The sequence below is a fragment of the Hesperophylax consimilis genome, chromosome 26 (assembly GCF_061612785.1).
Source record: "Hesperophylax consimilis isolate HC1 chromosome 26, BYU_Hcon_1.0, whole genome shotgun sequence".
Classification (NCBI taxonomy): domain Eukaryota; kingdom Metazoa; phylum Arthropoda; class Insecta; order Trichoptera; family Limnephilidae; genus Hesperophylax; species Hesperophylax consimilis.
Genome location: NC_142861.1, coordinates 8765569 through 8785303, shown reverse-complemented (window position 1 = coordinate 8785303; position 19735 = coordinate 8765569). Strand labels below are relative to the sequence as shown.

At 35.0% G+C, this 19735-nt stretch overlaps 3 protein-coding genes across 3 annotated transcripts in view; 2 read left to right on the top strand and 1 right to left on the bottom strand.

Annotated features, from left to right (window-relative positions):
* LOC149411069 (uncharacterized) overlaps positions 1-9188 on the top strand; it is a 34931-nt gene extending 25743 nt beyond the window's left edge. Inside the window, exons 3-5 of the mRNA XM_089647500.1 lie at positions 3957-4117; positions 7933-8121; positions 8819-9188. Coding sequence (XP_089503626.1) covers positions 3957-4117; positions 7933-8121; positions 8819-8992 — 524 coding nt within the window. The 3' untranslated portion in view covers positions 8993-9188. The remainder of the gene's footprint in view (positions 1-3956; positions 4118-7932; positions 8122-8818) is intronic.
* A 4240-nt stretch (positions 9189-13428) lies between these two features.
* LOC149411068 (peptidyl-prolyl cis-trans isomerase NIMA-interacting 4) lies at positions 13429-14784 on the bottom strand. Its single transcript, XM_089647583.1, has 2 exons — positions 14563-14784; positions 13429-14475 (listed from the first exon to the last, which is right to left on the bottom strand). Exons 1-2 carry the CDS (start codon positions 14627-14629, stop codon positions 14159-14161), a joined length of 384 nt encoding a protein of 127 aa, XP_089503709.1. The 5' UTR covers positions 14630-14784; the 3' UTR covers positions 13429-14158.
* Positions 14785-16347: 1563 nt separating this feature from the next.
* The window catches only part of kto (mediator complex subunit kohtalo), a 104424-nt gene continuing 101036 nt past the window's right edge, over positions 16348-19735 (top strand). The window contains exon 1 of the mRNA XM_089647356.1: positions 16348-16486. The gene's annotated coding sequence lies outside the window, so the exon portion shown is untranslated. The remainder of the gene's footprint in view (positions 16487-19735) is intronic.

Genomic DNA, 19735 nt, shown 5'->3' with positions numbered 1-19735 from the left:
ACACCTTAACACTAATGTTTGTATTATTTATTCACGAAAATGCATTTTTGTCTACCTGACTTCTCCTTAAAATTTATTATTTCTCATATTAGATATCAGAAAAAAAACTATATTTTGATTAATTATTATAACGAGTCGATGTACATTATTAATACTAAAAAAATATGCTTTAAATAAAAATAAATTACTCAGTAAAAATATAAATGTGAACTACCTACTAAAAAAAATATTTTTTCAAAATAAATGTATGAACGCGTAAAGGAAACAACTTTTTAAAAATACAGTATTATAGCTAAGATTACCTGTGACAGTTTCATTTGATCAACTTTTTTGCTTTCTTATAAAAATATTTACAAAATACATAAAAAACCAGTTTTGTGCTTGAAATCGAACGTTTCTAGACTCCGTTTGTCAAGCGATTTTAATGCTTATTACCTACAATACAAAGGTAAACCAAGAATACACACATTTTTGGCTTGTAGCTTCCTCTTTGGATAGGCTTGCCGAATATCAACTAAATGATTTTGCGAGCTGAATATAGTGCTTTGACCTAAAAATTCCACACAGTAGCGCTGTGCAAACTACATGACGCAAGAGCTCACTAATCGACATCGATATAAATCACACTTCTAGGGAATTCAATTAATTTCCACTAAATATTTTTTTATTTCAATATCGCATAAAAAGTAACACCAATTCAACCAGTACCTACATACATAACATAACATAAATACATTTAGCTATTATTATTAAGGCGATGCACTACGTCGTGTAGTATTTTAAATCGAGCCGCTATCAATAACAACCCTTACTTAGATGGCGATAAGGTTTAAATTCCCGCTTAACACCATTCGCCTGTTTTGATTTATGCAAGAAAAAAACATGGCCAAAAAGTGCCTTTTATTTAGTTTTGTGGATGTTCAGTCATAAATTTATTTTTTTTCGATCATTTTATAAATAACTTAATTTGCCACATTATACAATAAAATCATAACCGAAAACGGGTTCGTAAGTAGGATATTTTGAACTTTAAATCAGTTTTCATAGGTCTTATACATAATTTTTTTCTGTCTTATAAAAAGACTTATCTAAAAAATACTCAATTATTTCAAAGGCTAAGATGTATTCTACTCGCAGTATTTAATTAAAAGCATCTGAAACATTTCTAGGCGACCAAATTTAAAAAAAAAAACACATGATTTTGCATTACTACGTATGGCATCGCCTTAATAATGTTTGTATCTGGTTGGTACCTACCTACTCGCGTGCAAATCAATTGTAGATTGTCAGAATATAACAGATTTACTTTTTGAATTGAGTATGGGAGAAAGAAAATCTTACCACAGAGTTACTAGATGTTTCATAATGGTTCGTTAGATGGCAGCACGGTTCTGCCAGGACTGAAAAATTGTCATAGTCAATTGACCGTGAGAATCTTAAATCATATCCTGTCTTCAAATATTTACATGTAATACATATTCAGCTTAATTGTTGAGCAATTACTTTAAAGAGATCATTACGTGCGTAGATCTAGGCAGCGAAAGTTGCAACTGTCATATTGTATTGGGGGACAATCAATCATTTAGATCACTATCATTACATGAATCATCGCAAAAAATATGTCGAAAATACTGCAGCCTAATCGGCGTTAGGAATGTTGTCTTCTTAGATCAGTGGTTCTCAACCGGAGTTCATAGGAACGTTGACGCAGGTGTTCCGCGTACCTGTGACAAGAGTTCCGCTAACCTTTTGCAAGGGTTCTGTGAAACTGTGAACCTCTTGCGATTGTTGCGTAAATCTGTCGCATATGTTCCGCTAACCTTTTGCGAGTGTTTCGCGACATAATGAAATGGTGCTAGCTAGGAAACTATGCTTGAACGAACCTCACCTATCCAAAATGAATAGTACCGTTGACAACCTAACAATTAACTTGTTAAGGCGATGCACTACGTAGTAATGCAAAATCATGTGTTTTTTTGATTTGAAAATTTGGTCGCCTAGAAATTTTTCAGATGCTTTAATTAAATAATGCGAGTAGAATACATCCTGGCCTTTGAAATAATCGAGTATTTTTTAGATAAATCTTTTTATAAACCCAGAAAAAAATAATGTATGCGGCCTTTGAAAACTGCTTTAAAGTTCATAATCTCCTACTTACGACCCATTTTCGGTTATGACTTTATTGTATAATGTGTCAAATTAAGTTATTTATAAAATGATCGGAAAAAAATTAAATATTTATGCCTGAACATCCACAATTTAAAATAAAATGCACTTTTTGGCCATGTTTTTTTCTTGCATAAATCGATAATAATAAATTCGACCCTATCAACTTCAGTCATATTTAACTGTATCATACTTTAACATTATATTCATTTTATTAACGTATATTTTTGATTGCTATCTTTATACGTGATTACATAATTCAGTTATTTTATTCATATAAATATAAGTATTAATTTATATAAATTTATGATTTATTTTGTTTACCGCAGTGTATTAATTCTGTAACTTTTTACGTATTTGATGTTAGTTTTACGACTTTAATAATATGACTGTAATGTTCCGCAATCTGTTTCATAATCAAAAGTGTTCCGCGGTTATGAAAAGGTTGAGAATAACTGCCATAAATGTTAAAGGCTAGATTCGCAAGTAGTTACTATTATTATAGTCAACCCGCCATTAAACACGATTAAAACAATTGTTCACGCAGGAGAGAGTGGATGCCATTCGCTTTCTACCACCTCCATTGCCAATGCAAATTTATACCGGTTCTGAATAAGGTGACAATACTGACGCATAGATTTTCCATACTTATTTATGACCGAATATCCTTGCAATTCCGTTACTAGAAAAGAAATCATTGATGCCCCTTTATAAGAACCGTGGCCCGCCTTTATAGAAAATGGCAACCAATCAATAATTGACGTTCATTAATTGCAAACGTGTATCTATGTTGACTGCTGATGGCTTGACATTTTCTAATACATGCTGCTAAGTTCAGTTGATATTGAAACCTTCCTAAAGTGGTTTTCCCACGAACATAATGCATACCCACTATTTTAATGGTATTCGCCTTACTTACAAAAAGTATCTTGTTTTATATTAGACTGTCGTTTATGTGTTGATATTTCAAAGCTACATATTTTATTTTATCAAAACTTAAATGTCGTTGTAACTTCACTAAAAACAGTTTTATTGTACAAGAAAGTCCAGACAGAAAAGCTGTCCAACTATCATGTTCGCGGCTAGAACAATACATGTGAACAATTGACCGAAATTGCGAAAAACCGACCCAATTGCGTCTCCATAGGGCCGGCCCTGCATCTATAAGCATTAAATAATAATCGGTACCATGATAACTCCTCAAAATGACAATTTAACACACCTTTAAAGGGTGATATAAAGTGATGAAACAAAAACTAGGTTATGTGTCATCCTGTCACTTCGAATGCAATCAACAATGTTCCCAAAATTTGGTTTGACAGCATCGCCATTCCATTGTAAGAATATTATGTACTAAATACTCAATTTGGCTGTCCTGAAACGGGAATCCTTCCCAGTTGGACAGACAAAGGTTAATTTTGTTATGTATTGTTTTTAATTTATATATATAAAATAAATAATTAAATGTATATGTAACTATTTAACTTATTGTTTTGTTTCATGACTTTTCATAACTTTATAAAACTTTTTATAGGCGTGTTGAACTATCATTTTGATGATAGTGCGTGCGGCTTCGCAGTAATAATGCTTCATGTCCCATTTCCCTTCTTTGTATTGTCTATGATTTCTTTTTTTTTTTTTGTATTCGGCAATTCACCCTAAAAAGAGTGCTATGTGCCCTATGATTTCTTCCAATTAATGTTGTTAGAACAAGAGATCTATGACACATCTACGGTATTTTTTTATTTATATTTCGATCAGTTTTATAACGTGAATGTTGTTTTCCCCAGGCAAGGGCTACTACATGGGCTGGCGCGACCCGGAACTCAGGAATGTGGAGGAAGACTGGCTGGGCGGCAGGAACTACTGCAGGAAGCGATGCATGGACCTGGTCTCCATCGAGAGCAGCGACGAGAATGAGTGGATCAAGAGCAAGCTGGTCGCTGACAATGTAAGCCAGTTCTTATTTAGTCGTTTACTACCACTTATATTTCCCTGGAATCGAAGACTATTCTACTCCTCGCGATCCTGCACTGCATAGACTGCCACGAACACCGTTGTTCCGGTGAATTTTCTTCCAGTCATAGATTGTATCGATCAAAGTGATCTATCTGTGCTTCACGGTATTTTCTTCCAGTCATAGATTGTATCGAGTAAAGTCATCTATCTATGCTTCTACCCTATTTTCTTTCAGTCATAGGTTATATCGAGTAAAGTGATTTATCTATGCTTCACGGTATTTTCTTCCAGTCATAGATTCTATCGAGCAAAGTGATTTATATATGCTTCACGGTATTTTTTTAGGAACACGTTTCATAATTTTGTATTTAATCATGTTTTTCTATGAAATACTGCTTTTAAACTGACAAAAGACTGTTTTCAAAGACGTGTTGTACGAGAAAAAAAAACAATCTTATAAAGTTTTAATTTCACCCGTATCAATTCACGAGGAAGTTTATAAAGTAGGTACATAATGTACCTAAGAAATCAAAAAATTGTATGGTTTGAGGATTGAAACTTCCTCCCCACAAAAATGAGTGAACCGCGCTATCAGTTAAGCCAAATCCTGATCGGATGATACCGAAGTTTATTAGGTAAATTTAAATTTTTATAATGTCATCCAACTTTTGAGAAATGCGCGTGTGTATACATTTGTGTGCGTGAGTATTGATATAATGCTTTGTCACCGACAACGAGTCTATCTGCTGAGTTTCAGCTCGATCGGATATCAGGAGGTGGGTTAATTTCCACTTCCAAGATTCCATTTAATTCATTCGTTCATGTATTATTTAAAGGTTTATTTATTTAAAAAGAATCTATACAGAATGGCCACAATCTTGAACCGAAAACGGAACGATCAAACAAATTTACAGACAGACGAAAATAAATGCAAAACTGGCGAGTCAAAACGGATCTTCTCTACACTCAATCATTTATTAGTTTATCAGACGATCATTTTTAATCTGTTTTAATTGCGTATTTTTATTTATTCGGTTGAAATTAAAAATTTCGAGTTTCAGCAAGTCAAGTTATATTCCGTAATTTTCCACTGGTGAACAAGCACCGAGATTTTAAATAAAATAAAATTATAATACGGTTTTTCTCGTGATTTGTTGGTGGTAATTCCACGATTATGTCATCGGAAATCAGAATATTAAATTCGTACAATTTTACGCGAAAATTGGGGATTCCTAGAATGCTATTAAATAGTAATGTTCTTTTTGGAACTTTTAACCTTTGGGTGTTTATATATGGTCTTGAACAACGCACACAAAAATAAAAATGTTAATTAAATTGATTTGCTGTTTTTCTTAAGTGACTCTCCCGTAATTTATCTTCAGTAAACATGTCCGTTTCGATTTCACCGGTCAATGAACTTTTGTTAGGTAGGACATGTCTGCAGCTTGACACAGTTAACTGCGCAGTCGGTGGCATCAACACCGCATGTATTGGAAATCTCAAAGCAAAATAAATCCCTAGAAGTCATGAAACTACAAGCTTATGCTAGAGAATGTTTGCCTAACTATATCCACCAATTAAAAACTCCGAAAATCTATGGAATACACTTTCAAAGTTTTTCATTGGTAGATAGTATAATAAGTAGGCTCCGAATGAGAATTTTATTGTCTATATATTGGCATATCTATGGTGTTTTAGGACAAATTTGTTTCATACAAAAAGCCAGAAGTTCAATCTATAGAAGTTGATTTATGACTAGAGGTAGGCTTTCTACATTTTCAATAGTTTAGCTATTTGATGAAAGAATCGAAATATCGCTTGAAATGGATTTAGCTGTGTTTGATTACTGGATATTCATAACCCATCCCAAGCTTCATATTTCACATCTTCTTCCCTTCTCATATCAAATACAACATAATCCGATTACGTATTATTATTATAGTCCGTTACAATAGTAGTTTACATTTTCCGTTTCACAAGTCAACGAACTTATAGGTACCTGCCCACTAAAAATACTAATTTATATATTTAACTACAATACTCATGTATTTTTATTTGGCCGCATCGCGTTTTTATGTAAAATCAAAGCAGAGTCTACATTTTAAAATCACGCATAGTAACTGCGTTAATAAAACGAAATATCCCGACGATGACAGCATTACAAAATAATTTGCCAAACAAACCTGTACAAATGAATGTGTTGGTTTATCTAATTACATACCTAGCTAGAATCACCTAAAATCTTGTATGTATGCTAATGTCATATCGTTCGCCACAACTTTCTCACGAGTTAATGTCGGTGACTTGGGCCAATATTCAATGTGCACAGCAGTGTTCGTTAAAATTCACATTCTGATTCATCATCGAAGTGCTTTAAATTATTTGTCAATTGGAAATATCAACAAAACAGGTTCCTTGGGAGTCCGACATTAATGTTAATGCTTTTGCCGCGTTTTTGTCGACTGTCAATGGAGCAATCAAAAGTGGGTTTTTTTCTTGAGATTTTTCAGTAATTTTTTTTGAAAGAAATTAACCGAAAGTAGACGCAAACACGTTTGTTTATTTAGAGAAAGAATGTGGTAATATAGCATTTACATTAAAAGAAGTATCTGTAGGTACCTAAGTAGGGAACACTTTGAAAATTTGTAAAGGGATCAAACTATTAAAAAATAAATTGGAATCCATCGATTTTTGGTATATTATGGCACGTTTGCAAAAACGTTTCTACAAAACGTTTAGAGGATTTGACATTTTGTGAATTTCCCTTAGATCCGGCACTACATAAAGGTGGCACGAAGGTTTTTTGAAAAATTTTAGGCCAAGTAATAGAGTCCGCCATATTGTCCGTATACGTCGTGTGATGTTTCTCGCTAAAGTGGAGTCCATTGTAAATTATTTTATTAGGCAACCACCAACCGCGCCGTTATTTGTTCTCTTTGTTTGCGTTGGCCAATGAAGCCGACAACAACTAATAAATCCCGACAAGACTTCGGCGAAAAAACATCGACATTGTTTCGTTATATGTTTACAGTAAAGCTCTTCAGCAAACTTTCCATTAGAACAACAATGCCCATTGAAAATATATTTTAATTGACTACGTACCTACCTGCTGATTAATTAATTAAATTTTCTATACACGTCCACACTATTGGCTATAGCAAGGTTTGTCATTGGACTGAAAATAACCAAAAATTAAGTTCTTACCTAGTTTTAAAAATCGTTCTTTATTTCATAAGAAAAAAATAATACCCCTCCACTTATTACGCACATCGGCGCCAATCAGCGCCCGAAATAATCTTATAGGCAAAATGCGTAGCACATTTCGAATGCTTTGCAAATGTTGCATACATAGGGACTCGTACTATTATACTCAAACCGGGAATCTGAGAAACTAATTTCCATAATATTATTAATACAATACGTATTTATGTTGCTTTTGTTGTAAGTTCAAAGTACCGGGAAATACTTTCTTGAATTTTCTGTAGGGAGGTACCTACTTAATAAAAATGTTTACCCCATGGTTTACCCCGTTTCCAAATCTTTTCGGTTTTCCAGTGAACAACTGAACATGCAGTGAATATTACGTCTATCATTGAACAACTTCATAATTTATGAACAACTTGTTACTATTCACACAATAAGTGTCCTTCATTAAATATTTTCTAACCATCCCAAATATTGTAATAATTACTGTGGGGATGATTATGTTAGATGAAAATTAGGTTATTATGTATCAACCAAATGTTATTATGTCATAGTGCCATTCATTGAGCATTCTCTAACCAGCTGTTTTATTGATAAATGCAGGTGAAGTATATCTGGACATCGGGGCGCAAGTGTGACTTCAAGGGGTGCGACCGCCCCGATCTGCAGCCTGTGGAGGTCAACGGCTGGTTCTGGACCGCTGAGCTGCAGAAGATTGCACCCACCACCAACAGGCAGCAGAATGACTGGTCCGAGAACGGAGGTATCGGCAGGCCACAGCCCGACAACAGAGTATGTTTCATTTTCATTTTGTTAATCACAAGACTATACGATAAATTTCAACCACTGATAATAATCCCTGTAATAGTGTGACCCTTGCTGATTTAATGTGTAAGAAAACTGATCAATATAAATTTCATAATTGAAAAAGCGTGATCACATTTCAAATGATGAGTTTCAATTAAACAAATTTTCATTGAGCTGAAGGAATCCCACCTGATCTATTCTATGATCTATTTCATAGAACAAACTTCTTTAAAATGGAAAGGCATTGTTGCACTTTCACAATTACTTTATTCTATGGTCGATTCTAGGTACAATAGAAGAAAAGTTGAAGCTGATTTAACATTGTTTGTAGTTCTATTGGGTGTTCTACGCAATAGAAAACCTGTTCTCACTGATCTAATTCTCTGAAATAAATCATAAAATAGGTGAGGTGGGAGCGAACCATTAGAAGGTTCTCCACCATAAATAAACCACTTACTACATCGATATCTTTGGCTTTTTGTATGAAAGAAATTGGTCCTAAAAACCATGGATATGCCAATATATAGACAGTAAAATTCTCATTCTGAGCCTACTTATTATACTATACACCAATGAAAAACTCTGAAAGTTTATTCCATAGAATTATTAGAGTAATTAATTTTGTGTTTGAAAGGGAGTCCTTATGATCCAACATTGTACTAATGTGAAATTACTATTCCAGGAACTGCTCCAAGGTGGCGCCCCTGAGAACTGCCTCGCCGTCCTAAACAACTTCTACCAAGATGGCGTTCACTGGCACGATGTCGCCTGCCACCACCGCAAGCCCGTCATGTGCGAAGAGAATGACGCACTTCTCAAGTACGTGCGTTACACCAACCCCAACCTAAGAGTTTAAGTTAGACTTATTTATTTAGACATGTATGATAATGTTATTTTGCCAATAAATAGAATATTTAACTTAATAGACCTAGGTAACTTTATTACAGTGTATTGTTTTTGTTATTATTTAGAATATTGCCAATATTACAAACTGTTGGTGAAAACTTTGATTTTAAAATATTCTTGTAAAAACAATAAAGACTGCTAAATAAGTGCTTGTTTTTCTTTTCACCAATGATCCCACTTTTTCATACAGTTAAACACCATATTATAAAATAGTTTCTGTCATCCGAACCTTCAGTAATCCACACCATCGGGTGACAGAGGCGGTGTGGTTGGTTGGAAAACCGCTGAAGAAAAAAGGGTAATCTTAAGAAGACTTGAAGTGGAGAGAGTTGTACGAAGTAAGTAAGGAAATATAATATTGGTTAATCCACAGTATCCGATTTGAAAGGTATAAAGAATAAAATTTTCGACTATCTACAAATAAGATCCTGGAAAACGTTAAGTCTCAAATGTTCCGAAAATTCAACTTCTCTCGTTATAGTGATTTATTTTAGGGCACTCTGCCGTGTTGCGCTTCCTTCTTTAGCCAACGTTTCGGACAGCATTACAGTGTCCATCATCGGGGCAGAGAAATGTTGGCTAAAGAAGGAGGTAGCGCAACATTGCTGTGAAAATCTCAAATCATATCAGAATCGTATGGGATCATCGTATGGGATCCACCCAACCCTGCATAGTTGGATTGCGGACTTTCTGAGGGGAAGAACAATTCAAACCGTGGTTGACGGCTCTTCTTCCTCACCGCACCAAATCAATGCGGGGGTGCCACAAGGATCTGTGCTGTCTCCGACGCTGTTTTTATTGCACATCAACGATCTCGTTGAATGTGCACCAATTCACTGCTACGCTGATGACAGCACCGTTCACGAGGGTTATCTTTTTGACAGGCCCCCTTTCACCTATGATGTCCGAACAGTTCGGGAAGTTTTGAAGCAAAAAATTGACCACCACCTCGAGATGGTTCGTGCCTGGGGTAAGGCCAACTTGGTCAGTTTCAACGTCTCAAAAACCCAAGCGTGTCTGATTTCGGCAAAGAGGGAGATCAATGACTGTCTGGTGCAATTTGATGGGAGCACTCTCCCCAATAAAGACTCCATTGAAATGCTTGGAGTTACTATATCAGACCAGCTCAAGTATCGGGGATCCATAGAAGCCCGAGTAAATCAGGCCTCCAAAAAGTTGGGCGTCTTGTACAGGGCTAGGAGATTCTTCAACAGTGACCAGCTGCTGACCCTGTACAAGTCTCAAGTCCGCCCAACTATTGAATTTGAGAGCCACCTTTGGGCTGGTGCCCCAAAATACTTGATAAACCTGCTTGAATCTGTGCAAAGGAGAGCGATCCGTCTGATTGACAATCCGTTGTTAACAGACCGATTGCCTTCTCTAATGCATAGATGCAAGTAGGCATGCTGTGTCTGTTCTACAGGTATTTCAATGGAGCCTGCTCCAAGGAGCTAGCAGCATTGATTCCTGATGCACCGGTGCACGTGCGCGAAACTCGACGGACACGAGCTGAACACCCGTTCACGGTTGACGTTGGCTTCATGAGAACGGGCCGTTTTTACGACTCGTTTTTGTGTAAGTCGGCTCGTATGTGGAACGAGCTACCGGCATCTGTTTTTCCTCCCTCCTATAATCCGAGCCTCTTCAAGGCCCGCATTAACAAATCCCTTCCTACAGCCCCTACCTTATTCCGCCTCACAACGCCGCCCAACCGGGTGGTGACATAGTTCCCCTGTCTGTACACTGCACAAGCAGGGACACTCTTGTGAGGTGTCACATAAAAAAAAAATAAATAAAAAAAAAGGACAGGCTCGGTTATTAATTCTTTGGATTACAGGAGCTATACTGTATCTGGATATTATAACTACTACAGTAGGTAATTTGTTATCGAAATTTTGAATAACGATAATGAGTGCTTTCATGCCAGGCAGCAGAACTGAAATTTTTGAGAAAATTTAAAAATTTGAAAGTGTTGAGAATCGACGTTTAACAGGAACCGTTAGGCCTAAACATTTCAAAATGGTGCTGACCATCAATCAAGTTGACTATTATCTGTGGAGGAAACACAAAGACACCAAATCATTCTACTAATAAGCTGTTTTATATAAGAACTAGACATAAAAACCACCTGTTCTCACACAAAAAATGTCAACGGAGTGCAAATGTTGGGCATGCGTTGGACTCGTCTCTTGACTACGTTTGAATGATGTCGAGGGATCAATGTAGAAGAGAGGCATATTTATCGTACCCAGTAAAAGTACCGGGTATTTTCAAACAAATTTTCAGACAAATCTCCAAAATACCTGGTTCCTAAGTATTTGTAAGTATCACAGGTCTCGAAGTAAAAAATACTGGTTACAAAATACTCAAGTATTTTATTCTGGGACAGAGTATTTATTACTCTCCGTCCCCAGTCCCCAGATACTATAATCCCCAGGTAGGTTCAAAATACTTGTGGGTATTTTGTAACCGGTATTTTTCATAGGTATTTTTTTGTACCTTTACTCACTGTACCCAGTAACGAAAAGTACTCACAGAACCAAAGATATTAGAAGAACGAGATATGCTATGTTGGCCGCCGGACCGTAGGCGGAGTACTACCTAATTAGGGTACTTTGAATACTATTGGGACGTGTACGCACAGAAATCTGTTCTATGTATTAGTGCGGATACCTTAGCGTAAGCGAAGGTGTGCAGTAGTATTGGTGAACAAAACCGGCGACACTGGGCAAAACAATTCCACACAGTATAAACTGCTCATAGCACATCTCGTTCTTCTAATATCTTTGCACAGAACCCACCTCTAGATCAATGATTCCAGTTCGTCAGAGCCTCTACCATTGAAATACCTGTAGAACACGTGTAGTATTTCCACCTAATGTATATTATTATGTTCTAAAAAAATACAAATTGTCTATTAACACACTTCGGACGGGAAAGGTATTACTACCCGTTCGGTTGATTGATGCTTAAGGACAGGAAGGGTATTTTTACCTTTTGCGCCGGCCTCATTTCAATGGCAGAAAAGACGGAATTATTCAATGTTTTTACAAGAATATTATATACCAATCTCTTTGTAAAGGTCAAATCGTAAGTTTTTATTAAATTTATTTTTGTGTCTTTCGTTTACATCAGTATTTCAACAAAAGGATATGTAGTAGATTATTTGTTATTGAAATAATTCAATTCCTGGAATGAGGGTTGTTATGACCGTGAATCCTGATTCGAATCTCTTTCTCTGTTCCGCACCCACTCAACTCCTATGTGCAAGCGAGCGAGAGATGTTGGGCGTATTTAAAAAAAGCAGGTGTGAGCAAATACCGATAGGCGGACTGTAATAAACATATTACAAGGTTAATTGAGTTGCATTTCAAATAATATTCGATTTTCGTTTAGTACTTTTATAGCTTGGGTATGCTGAGTTACCATGTAAAAATTATTATTAAATTTTTTAAATTATTTTCGAAGATATAGCGATTTAAAAGAAATTCGCACGGGACCTTTATTTTCGCCCGGACTCAGCATAGCGCCAGCGCAAAATATATCCGGCTGAAATGTGTTGAGAAAGCTGAATCACGTTTTGCGCTAAGAACAGATTGCAGATCATGAAAAAATATACATTAAATTGCACATTTTCGAGTCAGTAATTTTCTTTCAGGTATCTATGGGCACCAGAACGGAGGTGGCTGCCAATAACGAAAATTGGGCGCATTTGCAGTTTTTACAGGGTCATCAGTTACAGCAGTAGTCAACAATAAAAATATAATATAACAACAGCTTTAATTTTTTTCGTCTGTATATAATACAAAAATATTTTAAACTCTCGCAGTATTTTTTTCATTAACATTAGAAATAAGATTTGAGCTATAATCCAACTCACTAGAGAAAAAAAATGTAGGAAATGGCAGTGAATTCATAATTATTGTAGTGAAATCTCAGCAGTAGCGATGGACACCTAATTAGCAGTCCATTTGGGTCCTTGGAGAGTGTAAAGGTTTGTATTAAAATGGTCATTAGGTTTAAATGGCAAACTGATACTGTCTGCACAGTGTTTTTGATGTTTTGTGTACGCATAACTTTACAACAACAATCCATTTTTTCAAAATATCAGCTTTTTATACAATAATTAGTAAATATTTCCCTAACCGCCTCACTTTTTAGGCACAGATTATGGAAATTACTCTTAGTTTCAATTTAATTACTGCAAGAAACAATGATTTACGTCAGGATTCAGGATAGACGATAAAAGTTGCATTATAATTATTAATAATATAATAATATAATTATCAATATTTATTAGTTATTTGAATGTTTGTCTTTCTTTAAAAAAAAAAAAAAAAAAAAAAAAAAAAAAAAAAAAAAAAAAAAAAAAAAAAAAAAAATTCCACTTTTTTATTGGAAGTTCAAAATTTACTTTATAAAACAATTTCTTGGACTCTTTTTGTGACACTTTTGAATGTTTCCTTTCAATCTAAATACTCATAAATGACTCAATTAATCTAAACTAAGAACCTAATAACCTATTTGAGCGTGTATATATTTTTTTTTATAGTAATTGTTGAAGCAAAGTGTAATTTGCATAATCCATGCCTAAAAGTGTGGCGGTTAGGGAAATAATTATCCAATAATTAATGTGATTGACAGAGGTGATTTGGGTAAACTTGTCGAATTCCGCTGCATGCAAACTCTTTAAAAAACAACACTTGATTTTAACTTAAATATCTAATGGAGGCAAGTATTTAAGTCGGGGGTTTAAATCGCACACGCACAAAACAGGTTTTTAGGGTCTTTGGGTTATTTGAATGATTTATGCGTGTTTTATAACATTCAAACTTAATTTTGAGAAAAAACGGAACTTTAATGAATCTTTTACAATCTCACACCACATAAATAGTTATTTATTGTAGTAATTAAGTTGAAACCAAGTGCTATTTATATATTTTTTGCATATTATGGGGCTTACATCATGGCTTGGCCTATTTCAGCATATCGCTCGCCATATAATCACAATGCAGATGTAAATAGGCCAAGCCTGGAGAATATATCACGCTTATAGTGTGGTCTGTCAAAGACTTTAAACGTGCAGCGGAATTCGACAAGTTTATCGTGATTTATTTTACTTCTTTCCTTCGACCATTATGATATGATATCCGAATTTCGTTTTAATCGGGGGATCCGTGTAAATGGGGCTATTAACCGTAGAAATCGGGAGAGCGAAGGCCGCATCCTGGAAGGGCCCCACCATGGCCCCCCGGGTCTGCCAACCCAGGTCTCCGCCCTGCCGAGCCTTGTCTTCACTGTAAGCCGTTGCTACATCGGGAAATTTCTGCCCAGCCTTTATTTTCTCTAAAGCTTCGAGACACTTGCTCTGTTTCTCACAGAGAATGTGCCTAACCTTTACAGCAGTACCGCCCTTCTTCTCTTTATCTTTGCCTGCAAATTCACAAAGTATATTCAATAAAATTAACAATAACAAATGAAAGTCGAAACCATGAAGATGATATTATTTGTAATTTTTACCTTTGTCGTCTTCAGTTGTCTTTGCTGCGCCCTTTGCGGGTTTTGCTGGACCTTTTTTGGGTGGCATTTTAACGAAATTTTATTTAACACCTATTTAATTTACAATACCGATAATTTTGCGAGTTTTGGTTAGGTTTTCTCCAGAAAACAGATGTTTTCTTATTCGCAGTTTTCTGACAGTAGTTATTTTGTTTATTGCTTCTTACTAGGCTGTTGTATAAATTTAAAAATAACGAACCTGCTTCCGAAATTTAAACCGGGGTAAAAATTTTTATTGTATGTTATATTCGATCATTTTGTAATTTCATCTGAGAGTTTTATTGATTTGTCTCAATTTTATTATTAAATTCAAAATATGGCATTAAATTAAAGCTGAACAACTTGCAAATACTACAAAATAAATATAGACATAAACAGTACATCACAACAAAATTTTCATTCACTTGAGAAAGGCTGTAAACCTGATGAACATAAATAAACCATTCACCTTATGAACTTCAAAAATATTATTTATTTATTTATTTATAAATACAATTATTTATACTCCCCTCATTTTTTTATTAATCTTGTCAAAATGAAGTGTTGTTTGTTAAAGAGCCTTTGCATGCAGCGGAATTCGACAAGTTTACCAAATATTTTGTTCACATTATTTTGGAAAAACTACTTTAAAATGTGGAACATAAATATACGATGTGGAATCACATTAGAGCGGCAATGCATGACACAGCTAAAATGCCTGCTAAATCAAATGTAATTGGCCAAAAAGAAAGGGCGTAGTGTTGTATTTTTCTAAATTTGTGTTATATTTATGAGTACCGTTCATATTTAAAACATGTTAAGGACATCTTTTATTTGTAGCTTTTTCTACAACCTGACGTAATAAACTTTCTTCGATTTGTAGTATTTCCCTCGTCACCAAAAGAGCATCTAAATATCTTGTAATAAATGCATACAAATCATCTGGTTGCGCACGAAGTACCTAAAGAAAACGAAAGTAATTTAATATTTCTGATAATTGTGTGATTTAAGCATTCAACGTAGCGACATTCTCGTTTTTTAAAGTAATAATACCTCTCTTGAAATGTCTGACATTAATTCTTGAAGACCGTCAGGCAGAACAAATTCTTCATTACCAGCTACGCGCAACATCTTAAAAATAGCAAATTAAGTTGATAAGTAGCAGCTAAATATTGTTCATAAACAACAAGCTGCAAACAAATGAATATAATAAAAGTATTTTGGGTGTTTGAAGATGGTATTCGAAACATCTTGCTTACCAGATAATAAATTAAAGTACCTATATTAAAGTTTAAAGCGTCAGAAACAAACAAAAACACTGAAATCACACAAAACGGTAACACATATTTTGTTTATTATTTTCAATATAAAAAGGGATTAAGGTGAGTAATGGCCGATCAGACGTTTCTATTTAAATTGATCAACTCGGCACTTTGCATGTTGACAAATGTGAACCTTTTTTTAACAAAGTTGATCAAGTATTAAGTTAGAAATCTTGTCGTGCAATAAAAATTGATCATCTAAAATTCAAACGTCTGAACCGCCATAACAGTACTCATCGTTCGTATTTACTGTGCATATTACTGTGGCTGCGAGTTGCGATACCTATAGAACTACATATAAGTCATATAAGTACTTCTAAACATATTTGTCGGATTCTGAATCGAATATTATTTCGAATACGCTCCAACGCCCATAGAGAAAATAATAATGACAAAGCTAAACATTTTGTCTATGGTGACTTCGGTGAGTGGTATATCTATGGGAGAAGCTATCTGTCAACAACCAACCGAACCAACCAAAGTCAGCTTTATGAAGTAGCACTTTGAAATAATATGTCAAAAGTGCTATTGATTTAACGTAAACATCTTCAATTTGTACCATAATAATGTTTAGGAATTAAAAGGTAATTGCTTGCTTTCAATAATTTTATATTGTAAGTCATATATGTACATTTAATTTAATAATTTTGCGCGATACTGTGCAATACCTGTTACGTTCCGCTCTTGTTTCTTGAACGAAAAGTGTTTGTACGTTTGTAAATAAATGATTCTTATCGATAGCAATGATCAATTCCGCTCAGATCATAAAACGACAACTTTTCTTTGTTTTAGCAAATTACTCATTTCCACTCACATCAAACTAGCTTTTTAAATAATGTAGTAAGCAGTTGTTTTGGCTTATATGCTCGCTTTCCTTTCAGATATTTTTTTTTATTACGTTTCAAATTCCTCAGTTACAAAATTGATATTGAAATAACCTGGGTTGTTTTTTAAATTTGTGACTTAAATTTAAAAAAAAATTGATGACATGGTTACTTTTTCTATATGAAATGTTTCTATTTTTCTATATGGTTTGTGCAATTATAGATAGAAAGAATATTATTTATCAATTTTAAGATAGAAATATAAAGTTCTTTTTTTTGGATTGAGTTACCAGCACTTTTTTCATATTCAACTTTTTACCCGGTTCTTTTAAGTTCTAATGTTTGTACCCTCTCTTCTGTGGATTGACTTACAGACTTTTCCTCATAAATATGATTCAAGCCCAGTTTCACTCCTGCCTCCAATTTACTCCAATTTGTAGGATTCAACAATGTGTTGATGTAGATTACGCTTAATTCTATAAATGGAGTCATTAAATATATCAATAGTATCCTCATACTCGTTGCCCAGATTATGCATCCTACTGGCTAGTGAGTGTGTGTTTTAAATTGGTTACATGGCATTTCCCAATTTTTTCTGTCCCTTTTGTGTTGGCATTTTACTAAAGTGTACTAACTAACTAACTAACCATCATGCCGTTTCACCGCAGGGGTATGCAGAGAGGAAGGACCGCCATACAACTTGGTCTTGGCACACACTCCTTGCCTCGTTCACATTCATACATCGTCTCATACATACTCTTCTATTATTCTGACTCTTGACATGGCCCGACTCCAGTATCTGAATCACTTGGTCGTGCCATGTCTTCCTCGGGCGTCCCCGACTTATGCTACCATTCACATTTGCATCATATATTCTACTTACACTCCTTTCTTCGCTCATTCGCTCTACATGCCCAAACCATCTAAAAGTTCCTTTCTTGATCTTACTCATTACGCTTACATCAGCTTTGCACTCTTTGGGGATCTCCACATTTCTCACACGATCATACATGGTTTTACCACACACATGCCTCAGGCATCTCATTTATACAGCATTCAATCTACTTTCATCCTTTCTCTGCCAGTTCCATGCCTCACTTCCATACATCAGGGAAGGTACCAGCACTCCATTGTGGACTGCTAACTTCGCTTCTTTGGACAATTTTTTGTTAGCGCCAACTGCGTTCAGTCCTCCATTAATGGAGTTACCTGCATTTACCCTTCTTTCAATATCTCTGTCAGCCTTCCCATCTCTCGTAAACACAAAAAAGTAAAGTATACTATTTGAATCAAATTGTAAAATCTCCAGACTGCAGTCTTATTTGATGAGTTCTTTTCCAAGTTTAAGACCCAACAAAGCACAATTTCAGAACTTGGTAACTGCAGTGCCCTTCTTCTTTCAATATATGACATTTATTGAAGTGAGTGAAGAAGTGAGGGCGAGTTGTTTCGGAAAAAATTACGTGTGATCACGAGTCAACTCAATTTTCCATAATTTTCCATTTGGGTTGTTTCATTGTCCGTCGAGAGAAAATTCAATGAAAAATTCATGATCGGCCGGCTAGCACGAATAATCCAATTTTTAAGAATAACGCTTCCGCAAACATCCCAATTACGATCTGACAGGCTGTATATACTACAGAGTACCAATTACTGGTGATCACGACTGGACTATTTTGGCATATGACACAAAGAAAACACAACAATTAAAATTTCAGAAGTAAATGGTTTTGTGGGAAGAAGTTTGAATACCTTTTCTACATTAAGTATTTTCGATATTCTTTTTTATTTCGTTGGTTTCAGTGATTGAAAATGACGCAAAACCTGGTAAAAATATCAAAAAAAATCAAGCACAAGTTTGTTTCTCTTGTCGACTTATGTATTTAAACTATTACCAACTGTAAAAATGTATATTTTACGATAGTTTGTCAAACCTTCTTCATGTGATTGACATTTTCCCATCAAATTACTTCACTAATTTACATTGCGAACATCAGGATGTGTTGTTTGTGGGTATATTGTGGAGAAAAACTAATGACTTTCTCTCAACTCCCGATTTCATACAAGATGAAAGAAGTCAAGCTTGTGAACGAATTGCAATTAAAGATAACCGTATACTTACCTAGTTTTTACATACCTATATTAACTCTATGGCAGTTCATACTATAGAAACAATCCATAAAAAATGTCTTCAACAATATTTTGGTAAAACTGTAGTCTGCACACCACTACCTAGTGCAATTATAGTTGTGGGTTAGCCTGCCTAATAGACATTTTAATACATAATATATAGTGTACAAGGGGTGTTCGGGATATGCGATACCACTGGACCCTCCTTTTCTATACTGGCTTTGAGTCACAGAAAGAGTTCAGTTTATAAATACAGAATAAAGCACTGGTTAAACCCTCATGTATGAACGTTATACGATTTGGGATACATTAGCACAAACCTGTAACCGGCATATTTTTTTTTAAAAGACAATTAAAAAAATACAGTGTGTGGCAAGCCTACGCACGACGGAAGTGAAACTTTTAGTATTCTTCTCTCTCTCTTTTCATTTCATTCTCTCTTTTTTTCTGTCTATTGACATATTTATAAGTAGCATGTGATAAAAAAAAATTAAAAGTTATAAAAATATGGGATTCAAACCCGGGTCCTGCATAACGAGTGTCGAACGCTCTGCCTCTAGACCGCGGTTATTACGTATTCGACCAAAATATCATAAAGTCAAAATATCTAAAAGTCTTTATCACTTTTAAAAAAAGCATTTTATCACTTTAAAAAAAATTATTATTAAAAAAATCACAAAAAGAAAAAAAAATAGTTTAAGCGGGGATTGAACCTCGGTTCTTCACGACGAGAGTCACGCGCTCTGCCTCTAGACCGCGAAGCTGAGTTTGGAGGGTGACCTAAAAAAGGTATATAATATTGGCTAGGCTCCTATAGCGAAATGATCACGGTTTTTCATGACGGTCATGAGTTGGTTTTACTCCTGTCCTCGAAATTGC